The 11,045-nt window shown below is 43.3% G+C and overlaps 1 protein-coding gene across 1 annotated transcript; it reads right to left on the reverse strand.

Moving 5' to 3' along the window:
• Positions 1-2,200: 2,200 nt before the first annotated feature.
• LOC139422732 (protein AMBP-like) lies at positions 2,201-10,311 on the reverse strand. The gene is made up of 10 exons (XM_071174039.1): positions 9,850-10,311; positions 9,438-9,580; positions 8,585-8,661; positions 8,136-8,252; positions 7,661-7,762; positions 7,359-7,420; positions 7,042-7,123; positions 3,100-3,267; positions 2,622-2,798; positions 2,201-2,405 (listed from the first exon to the last, which is right to left on the reverse strand). The coding sequence occupies exons 1-10, from the start codon at positions 9,961-9,963 to the stop codon at positions 2,377-2,379; spliced, it is 1,071 nt and encodes a 356-aa protein (XP_071030140.1). The 5' UTR covers positions 9,964-10,311; the 3' UTR covers positions 2,201-2,376.
• Positions 10,312-11,045: the final 734 nt, after the last annotated feature.

Below are 11,045 nucleotides of genomic sequence, written 5' to 3' on the forward strand. Positions count from 1 at the left end.
CAATGAAATTAGTCCGGGTGGTAGCAGTCTTTTGGCTTGGGGATAGAAGCTGTTAAGGAGCCTTTTGGTCCTGAACTTGGCACTCCGGTACCGCATATCGTGCGGTAGCAGAGATAACAGTCTATGACTTGGGTCACTGCATATAGAGTAGAGCTCCAACAAACCCAAACCTGCTGGACTTAACCGACAACACTTATGTGATTCACTCAGCTCAGACTGTCAGACTCTTAAGCTTCTGTGAGAAAGCAAGGTGCACTTTCTGCCAAAAGTGTTGAAGTCTCACAGTTTCATGTGTCTTTGCTTTCCACTGGTCTCACTTGCCAAAGCTGATAGAAAACATCCTGAGGATTTTCATGGGAACTCTTCTTTTTTTTGTTGGTCAAACAGCAAATACTGTGAGCATGTCTGTCGGACAGTCACAGTTGACGTCTTTTTCTGCCACTTTGTGTGTGTTTGTGTGTGTGTGTGTGTGTGTGTGTGTGTATGTGTGTGTGTGTGTGTGTGTGTGTGTGTGTGTGTGTCAGTCTCTCATTAGTAACAGTCTGCTGTAACAGAAAGGGATATTGCACTTCCTTTTCATTTGAAAGACTATACTGAAAGTGTTAAAAAAAAACAGGGCAAACTACAATTAAATAGCCAACTTCAATGCCAACTACACTGAAACTTCAACTACAATAGCTAACACTGAAATATTGTTTTAAAGGAGGCATATATCAGCATTGAGGGATTGTTTTCATTTCCTCACACGTAAAGGGGGTCGGTGCATTAACTCCCGCTTGAAAAGGCTGCAGGTCTATGTTTGCTCACTATGTACACTGAACAAAAATATAAATGCAACATGGAAAGTGTTGGTTCCATGTTTCATGAGCTGTCCACCAAAGCTGCCAGATAATTGAATGTTCATTTCTCTACCATAAGCCACCTACAACGTTCTTTTATAGAATTTGGCAGTACATCCAACTGGCCTCACAGCCGCAGACCACGTACGTTTATAGCGTCATGTGGGCGAGCGATTTGCTGATGTCAATGTTGTGAACAGTGCCCCATTGTAGTGTTGGGGAATGGTATTGGCAGGCATAAGCTACGGACAACCAACACAATAGCATTTTATCGATGGCAATTTGAATGCACAGAAATACCGTGACGATATCCTGAGGCCCTTTGTGAGACCCATTTATTTTAAGGTATCTGTGACTAACAGATGCATATCTGTATTCCCAGTCATGTGAGATCCATAGATCTATGATGAATTTATTCAATTGACTGATTTCCTCATATGAACTGTAACTCAGTAAACATTTTGCATGTTGCGTTTATATTTTTTGTTCAGTGTATGTTTAGTATGTGTGCTCTGTGTGAGTAGATCTCAGCAGCATATTTGGTCAGTCTGTAAGACTTCTCTCTCTATCTCTCTCTCTCTCTGCCTCTCTCTGTCTCTCTCTCTGTCTCTCTCTGTGCATGTGTGTGTGCGTTCACATACACTGAATGCATGCTTGCGTGAGAAAGTGAAAAATTCTAGGAAACTCACCGACTGATCACTTTTTGGTGAATATATCATTGTGTCTGACTCTAAGAGGGAATGTGTATTGTATTTTATTTCTGTCTGAAAGTTAAACTGTATGGTCTACTGAGCCATGTGCTACTATTTGTGTGAGAGTTGTCTGTGCTAAAGTCCCTAGCTGGCCCAGTGGTGTATTTGTTTGCCATCTCTCTCCGTCCGACCAGGTGGTGTGCTCTTGTACAGATGGTCCCTCCATGCTGTCAGTTCCCTTTTCCTCTCCGGATATTCCCAGCATTCTACGGCCAGCGGAACGCAGCGCAGAGAGCAGCCGGGAACTCTGGGAACAGGAGCAGGAAGCTAGCACCGATCCAGTCGTTCCTTGGTTGGGCCAAGCAGAGCAGCACTAGACGGGGAGGAGAGATTTAGGAGACGGCTGTCACTGTAAATGGAGCAACATCGCCCTCTGCTGGTTACTCATTCACTGGTCATCAGATCCCACCATAATACACATTTCAAGAAATACAGTATATTGTATATTGTATATATTTGGCTGAACAATAACTTTCCCTAATATATACCTTTATATTACATCTATGACTGGGTGTATCATCTGCATTCAGTTGGTGGCAGTTAACCAAACATACTATAAACTCAACAGCACAAAGTCAAGATCAAGTTTACAGAAGACATGATGCCAAGCAGGTTCATCCATCATTTTATTGTGCTCTATGGTAATGTATGATATCCATAGTGTGTTACTGTTGATCAACATATTGATCTGATCTGTGCTGTACATTCTGTGGTTGATCTGTGCTGTACGTTCTGTGGTTGATCTTTGGTTGATCTGTGCTGTACGTTCTGTGTTCTCATCTCCTTTAGTTTGTTTTGAGGAACTCCCCTTCTCCTGTAATACAAAGGCACATTCACATCAGATAAGCAGACTAAAACCAGGTAAATAATGCCTTTTTTGTGTCACTAAAAATATGTTGGAAAAACTTAATTTCACAATCAGTACAACTTGACCATGTAATCCCAAAAGATATCAGAATGACATGGCAGTGTTGCCCTAGGCCTAGGGAAACAACCTTGTTATAACAGACAATATGTGTGTGTCTCTTACCTGGATCCTTCATCACCCCACAGTACTCCTCACACTCCCTCTTGGAGTAGAACTTGTTACTGTTGACCTGGCAATAGTCCTTTTTATTATCCAGACAGAGACCAGAGTTTGAGTGGAAGACCCAGATCTTGGGCTGTCCAGTGCAGGGCCGAGAATCCATGGGCAGTCTACAGGCAGCTGTAGAGAGACACACACACCAGACAGGAGGAAAGACATGAGGGACAATCTTGTCTCACACGTAGTCTATGGGCATGAACATCATATTGGTTCTTGAAGTGGGTTGAGCATTATCACATCATCAACTAGGTTAGAAGTCAAGCCTGTGTCTCCTACAGGACTGTATAAGCCCACTGAGCTAAAGTGAAGGCATTAGCTCTGTGGAGCTAACGTAAGTTTCAAGCTCTTAGACAAGATGACCCGTAACACGAGTGTGGTTCACCAGCAGAAAAACCACCACTGTTACACTCTATCCACTCACCCTCATTGCGACAGCTCTGGAGACACTCCCTCTCGGTCACAAAGTTGTTCTGGTTGCCCATGCAGCCTCCGTAGGTGAACAGCTGACAGGCCATACTGGTAGAGTTGTAGAAGTACCTCTGCACCATCCCGAAACAGGGACCTGCGTCCGGCTCGGCGTTACAGGACTCTGTAGAGAGATGTAAAGCGGTGCATTGTGTGTTTTAGCCATAGACATACAGTGGGGTCTGAAATGATTGACACCCTTGATAAAGATGAGCAAAAATAACTGTATAAAATAAATAATTAAAATACCGAGCTATACTGTATGCTACATTTCTTTGGGAAATTATATTATTTTATACATAATACAATTGCTCAGAGAAAGAGATTTACTAATAATAAGTAATAATTATTTTCTCAAAAATGTAGCGGTCAAAATTGACACCCCTTTCAATACCTCACCTAGCGAGGATAATGGCACCCAACACTGGTGTGCATGGCCAAATAACTATATTTTCATGTCATCTGACCAAGCACTGGTTTCAATCCAAGTGCCAATGCACATGGATGATATGAAAATAGAGGTCTTTGGCCACGCACACCAGTGGTGGGTTAGGCATCGAAATGAGAACGCATGAGCAGAAAATAACTTCATACCTACTAAATAAATATGGTAGTGGATATTTGATGTTAAGGGGCAATTTTGCTTTATTTAATTATTATCACTTTTTTTCTCCCCAATTGGTAGTTACAGTCTCATTGCTGCAACTCCCCGTACGGACTAGGGAGAGGCGAAGGTCGAGAGCCATGCGTCCTCCGAAACACAACCCAACCAAGCCACACTGCTTCTTGATAAAATGCCCACTTAACCCGGAAGCCAGCCACACCTGGTGACTGTTGCAATGCGTGCAATGCGCCCGACCCGCCACAGGAGTCGTTGCTGCGCATCGGGACAAGGACATCCCTGCCGGCCAAATCCTCCCCTAACCCGGACGATGCTGGGCCAATTGTGCGCCGCCCCATGGGCCTCCCGGACGTGGGTGGCTGTGACAGAGCCTGGACTCGAACCAAGAATCTCTAGTGGTACAGCTTGCATTGTAATGCAGTGGCTTAGACCACTGCGCCACTCGGGAGGCCCGTAGGACCCTTGTTAAGGTCAACGGCATCATGAACTTTACTCAGTACCCAATAATGTTTGCCCAAAACCTGGTTGCCTCTGCCAGGAGGTTGAAACTTGGCCTCAAGTGGATTTTCCACAAGACAATAACCCCAAGCACACACAAAGAAATGGTTAACCCTATCAGTCCCGAGACCCCATCACAAATCCCCTTTTTATTTATCTGACTTTCTTTGTTCTGCATGTCCAAATCTATTTAGCCTCACAATGAAGTGTTTTACCATTTCCCTTTCAGGACAACCGGGGCTACAAGTAGAACATGCATTTGACATGAACAGTTTGATCAATGAGTTTTCTTGACAAATGTTTAAAAAAAGTCTGGCAAAGCAGAAACCTGATAAAAATGAATTTCTATGAATGGTGTAAGTACAGAAATGGTTTGCTTAGTGGGAAATTAATATCCAACTAGTCAGTGACAATTGTGTGGAGTTAATAGTTTGTGACAGCGCCTATGTGAGCTTATAACAGTATTATAGACACTATGTCCTGGGATGTCCTATGACCTTCTCTGTAGAATAACCCTTTACAGTATTATAGACACTATGTCCTGGGATGTCCTATGACCTTCTCTGTAGAAGAACCCTTTACAGTATTATAGACACTATGTCCTGGGATGTCCTATGACCTTCTCTGTAGAAGAACCCTTTACAGTATTATAGACACTATGTCGGCAGGGTAGCCTAGTGGTTAGAGCGTTGGACTAGTAACCAGAAGGTTGTAAATTCAAATCCCTGAGCTGACAAGGTACAAATCTGTCATTCTGCCCCTGAACAGGCAGTTAACCCACTGTTCCTAGGCCGTCATTGAAAATAAGAATTTGTTCTTAACTGACTTGCCTAGTTAAATAAAGGTAAAAAAAAAAAAAAAATCCTGGGATTTACTATGATCTTCAATGTAGAAGAACCTCTTACCTTCTAACGATGCTTGTGAGGTCATTGAGCAAAACATGTTACACGTGCATATTCATGAGACTTTTGTAGCTCAAAACATTCAGATTCTACAGAGGTTTTGGTAAAAAGACCAAGTCCTTGTTCTGCAAACAACGCTCTAGCTCAGCCCCCTGTTAATCACACAGACTAATGGTTGGTATCTACGAGTGCAGAAGAAATATATTAATTGAATGGTATAAACAATTCTGTATGGAGGATTGGTCTAAGACCGCTCCCAGTGTGGTCTCCAACTCATAAAACATTTTAGAAAAAGGCTCATTGCCGTTATCCTCGCAAGGTGAGGTATTGAAAGGTATTGAAAACAGGAGTGTCAATAATTTTCACCCCCTACTTCTTAAGGTTAGGGGGCACTATTTTGACGTCCGGATGAATAGTGTGCCCAAAGTAAACTGCCTGCTATTCCAGAAGCTAAGATTTGCAAATAATTGGTAGATTTGGATAGAAAACACTCTAAAGTTTCTAAAACTGTTACAATTATGTCTGTGAGTAAAACAGAACTTATTTGGCAGGCGAAACCCAGAGGACAAACCATCCAGTATTTTTTGTTTTTAGGTCACTCTCTTTTCAATGGGTTTTCTATGTGGATCTAGATTTCTAAGGCGCTTGCTTGCAGTTCCTATCGCTTCCGCTAGATGTCAACAGTCTTTAGAAATTGGTTAATGTTTTTCCTTTGAGAAATGAAGAAGAAGTAGCCATTTCCTATCTGGGTGGATAGCCAAGTGTACTGTTGTGGTTGGGGCGGGCGACCTGAAAGCTTGCTCCACTTTGTTTTCGTCCAGATACCCGCCGTGTTGTGGAGTCAACAGAAGTCAGAAATAGCATTATAAATATTCACTTACCTTTGATGATCTTCATCAGAATGCACTCCCTGGAATCCCAGTTCTACAATAAATGTTTGTTTTGTTCGATAAAGTCCATAATTTATGTCCAAATACCTCCTTTTTGTTTGCGCGTTTAGTACACAAATCCAAACTCAGGAGGAGCGGGTCCAGGCAAAAATTCTGACAAAAAGTCATATTATAGTTCGTAGAAACATGTCAAACAAAGTATAGAATCAATCTTTAGGATGTTTTTATCATAAATCTTCAGTAATGTTTCAACCGGTGAATTATTTTGTCTGTAGAAATGTAATGGAACGCAGCTATCTCTCGACAGGCAATGACTTGAAAAACTACAAACCTCAGGTTTCCCACTTCCTGGTTGGATTTTTTTTCAGGTTTTTGCCTGCCATATGAGTTATGTTATACTCACAGACATCATTCAAACAGTTTTAGAAACTTCAGAGTGTTTTCTATCCAAATCTACTAATTATATGCATATTCTAGCTTTTAGGCCTGGGTAGCAGGTAGTTTACTCTGGGCATCTTTTTATCCAAGCTACTCAATACTGCCACCCAGTCCTCAAGAAGTTAAACAAAATCTATTTTTCTGAGCAATTGTATTAGTATAAATAAAATAATTTCACAATTTATTTGAGCATATGATATAGCTCAGTATTTTGAATTATTTATTTTATACAGTCATTTTTGCTTGTCGTTATCAATAGTGGGAATAATTTCGGACTCCACCGTACACTGTAATTACATGTAATATACATGAGTGTTACTCAACTTCAGTCCTCCAGTATCCCTAACAGTACTCGCTTCTATTGTAGGCCTGGACAAGCACACCGGATTCTTGAATGAGTTTAATTAGCTATGTTTGTCCGGAGCTACACCAAAAATGTGTTCTAGCAGCTTCTAGCCATTCAATGACTAGACCCACACAGAGCTGATGCTAAAACGTACCTTCAATGTAGAGGTCAAGGGCCTAGCAGGCCCACCATGCACTCTCACCTTCACTCCTGAACTTCATGATTCCGGCACCAGAACCCTCCTCAGCGGGCAACTCAGGGAGGACTATGTTCCTCTTGGCTCTCTGGGGACAGACAGACAGGTGAGTACTCAGCAGGGTTGGTGTAAATTTCATTTTAATTCCAATCAATTCAGGAAGTATACTGAAATTCCAATTCCAATTATCTTCAATGCTTTTCATTGAGGAAAATGTTGATTTACTTTCTGTAATGCCTTTAACCAAAGCCACTTTTCGATATAATCCCAGACTCTGTCACGCGGTACAACTTCAACATTGAATAATTTAATACAGGAAGTACCGGTGCTGTGATCTCAGGCTGAGGCTCTGATGCTACAGGCTCTGTTCCTGGTACACAATCCCCTGTGGACAGAGACAGGAGTTCAAAGGTCAAACAATGTCCAGACACATAGTGGATGTATTTGTGCATGTGTGTGCAGGGGCGGACTGGCTGGTCCATATTTTGCCCAGTGGGCCTGTTTAACTTTGTTTTTTTGTGCAAAATTATAAATATTCGGCTAATAATGGGGGCCTGAAGGAAAATGCCAAGGCCGATTTAGAAATGCCAAGGCCGATTTCTGGTCCCTGTGTGTGTGCCTCTACCTTTGTTCTGTTTGATGATGATTGTGTTGTCATCCATGCCCTGCTCCCTCACCAGCCTCCTGAAGTCCTCCAGGATAGCGGGTGACAGTTCCATGGTGCGACCTGAAAGAGGCAGCATTCTAATTGACTTTTACTGCTTAATATAATTAACACTATAGCTGTTTCTGAGTGGCCTGGTCTCAGATCAGATCTTCTGCTGCTGAATATAACAACACTATAGCTGTGTCTGAGAGGCCTGGTCTCAGATCTGTTTGTGGACCTGCCAACTCCTATAGTCATTATCATATTTGTGTTTGTGCTGCTCTATAGCCAAATCAATTGGTTTTGATTGACTGTATAGCCAAATCCTATGGCCGTTGTCGTGACAATCATAATTACAACCAAAGGAGTTGGCAAGACAGCACAAACAGATCTGGTACCAGGCTACTGTCTCAGTGGTGTGAGGTTAAATAAAGGACACTGGAGTGACACTCACTGTATAGCTTGGCAGACTTTGTCTTCTCGCCTTCTGTTTTTTGTTTACTGAACATGACGATGGCGTACTCATCATAGTTAGTGTCAACCACATAGGCATCAACATCAGCCCCCCACTCTGCATGAAGGAAACATGGACTTATATGGTAGGAGAGTACGAGCATAAATATAGCACACAATGCCCATTACCTCTCACCGTTGACCTCTCATCGATTACAAAAATACACAGGCTGCGTATGGAGACATTACTAGCTGTCACATCCTTGCTTCCTCCGTTACTAGCTGTCCTTGTTTCCTTAATTCCTCTCAAAGCGCATTGTAGGAGAGGATCCAAGGTACCTCCCTTGAACATTCTCCTCCAATTAGCTTTGAAAGGACTTAAGAAAACAAGGACAGGGAAGGTCAAGTTTTCAGACATGGTTGAGGAGAGGAAGTGACAAACAGACTTACTGGCGATGTGGTAGGTGAATCTTCCAGGTGTGTCGGTCAGCTTGTAATCACCAGAGATCTGCTGACATGTCCCGTGCCTGCACGTGCACACACACACACACGCACACGCATGCACACACACACACACACACACACGCACACACACACGCGCCGTACACACACGCACGCACACACACACACGCACGCACACACAGACATGCACACACACACATGCACACACATGCACACACACACACGCATGCGCACACACAGATGCACACACACACACATGCACACACACACACACACACACACACACACACACACACACACACACACACACACACACACACACACACAGCATATATTGAATTAAAGGCCAATGCAGACGTTTTAATCTCAATATCTGCTTAACAATTAAGTACCTTACTGTTTTTAATTCAAATCTAAAAAAACTATTCCTCAAACAATAATTAGGTAGAACTGTCTGGGATTGGTCTGAGTGAGGGGCCTAATTGGAGGGATATGTAACCTGAAAACTAGCTGTTATTGGCAGAGATTTGGAACTCTTTGTTATTGGTTTAATAACTTATACTGCCTGGTGATGTCACCAGGCAAGCCTAAACTCCACCCATACAAAACCTGCTGATTAGAACGTCCTGTGTAATTGCATTTTATTTAACCAACAAACATGTAATAACACTGATTTTTTACAAAAGAATCTCACTTTTACAGCGTTCGTCTCAAACAGAAGTTTGACTGCATTGGGTCTTTAAAGCTATGGTGAATCCAGTTCCATTATTAGGTACAGTTCAGAGACACGAATATCAATGTATGTGTGTGTGTGTGTCTGTGTGTGTGTGTGTAACCTCACTTATTCATGCTCCTTGTCATGCTGACTTTGTCTTCGGTGCTGCTGGCCTGCAGCTCCAGGATTCCGATGGCTGCATCTCCCTTGTGGCGCTGCATCCAGGGCCAGGTGGACGCTACCGCAATATCATGCCACTTCCCCATGAACTGACCAATAGAGAGACAGATGGAAAGGTTTTAACAACCTGTAATACTGTACTGGGAACAGCAAGTATTTAGACATCTGAGGCGTATAAACACACTAAAATCACAAAATCTGCATAGCTTGACAACTCAACCGAATCAGTCTATTGGCCATTTGGCCATCAAGTAACGTTACGAAGAATTTTCAAACCAATTACTCTACTGATTATGACTAATAGATCAGATAAGGCGAGAGACAGATCCATGGTCTGAGAAACAGAAGACACTCTGACCTTAGTCAGGTCGAAGTTCTCCTGTGTGGGGAAGAGAGGTTCGGGAAGCAAGGGCACTCCATGGAGGAGGCAAACGAGGCCCAAGAGGAGCGCGAGTACGACAATCTGCTGCATTCTGTCTTCCTGTCTCTGATACCAACCTCTGACTGAGGCTTACCCTGAGCTCTTGGAACTGCTGGGAGAGCTAATCTCTCCACCCCTCCAACCTTTACACCTCCAACCCTCAACCTCAACACCCTCCACTGGAATAGGCTAGCAAGCCAATGGCCAATGACCATGTGTGTCTACCCCTTCCTGTACCCCCTCAAACTCCAGCAGAAAACAAACCGCAAACAGAGCAAAGTTCTCCTTATCTCTCTGTTTGTCGCTGTAACATTGGACTTTAAGTTAAATTTAATAGGAAAAAATATCTCAAATTTAAGCACAACCGAGCAGTAGCATGCATAGCTAAAACAATATTGGCCCCAGTGATGTACTGGACCGTACGCACTACCCTCTGTAGTGCCTTGTGGTCAGATGCCGAGCAGTAGCATGCATAGCTAAAACAATATTGGCCCCAGTGATGTACTGGACCGTACGCACTACCCTCTGTAGTGCCTTGTGGTCAGATGCCGAGCAGTAGCATGCATAGCTAAAACAATATTGGCCCCAGTGATGTACTGGACCGTACGCACTACCCTCTGTAGTGCCTTGTGGTCAGATGCCGAGCAGTAGCATGCATAGCTAAAACAATATTGGCCCCAGTGATGTACTGGACCGTACGCACTACCCTCTGTAGTGCCTTGTGGTCAGATACCGAGCAGTAGCATGCATAGCTAAAACAATATTGGCCCCAGTGATGTACTGGACCGTACGCACTACCCTCTGTAGTGCCTTGTGGTCAGATGCCGAGCAGTAGCATGCATAGCTAAAACAATATTGGCCCCAGTGATGTACTGGACCGTACGCACTACCCTCTGTAGTGCCTTGTGGTCAGATGCCGAGCAGTAGCATGCATAGCTAAAACAATATTGGCCCCAGTGATGTACTGGACCGTACGCACTACCCTCTGTAGTGCCTTGTGGTCAGATGCCGAGCAGTAGCATGCATAGCTAAAACAATATTGGCCCCAGTGATGTACTGGACCGTACGCACTACCCTCTGTAGTGCCTTGTGGTCAGATGCCGAGCAGTAGCATGCATAGCTAAAACAATATT

The sequence above is a fragment of the Oncorhynchus clarkii genome, chromosome 12 (genome assembly GCF_045791955.1).
Source record: "Oncorhynchus clarkii lewisi isolate Uvic-CL-2024 chromosome 12, UVic_Ocla_1.0, whole genome shotgun sequence".
NCBI lineage: Eukaryota > Metazoa > Chordata > Actinopteri > Salmoniformes > Salmonidae > Oncorhynchus > Oncorhynchus clarkii.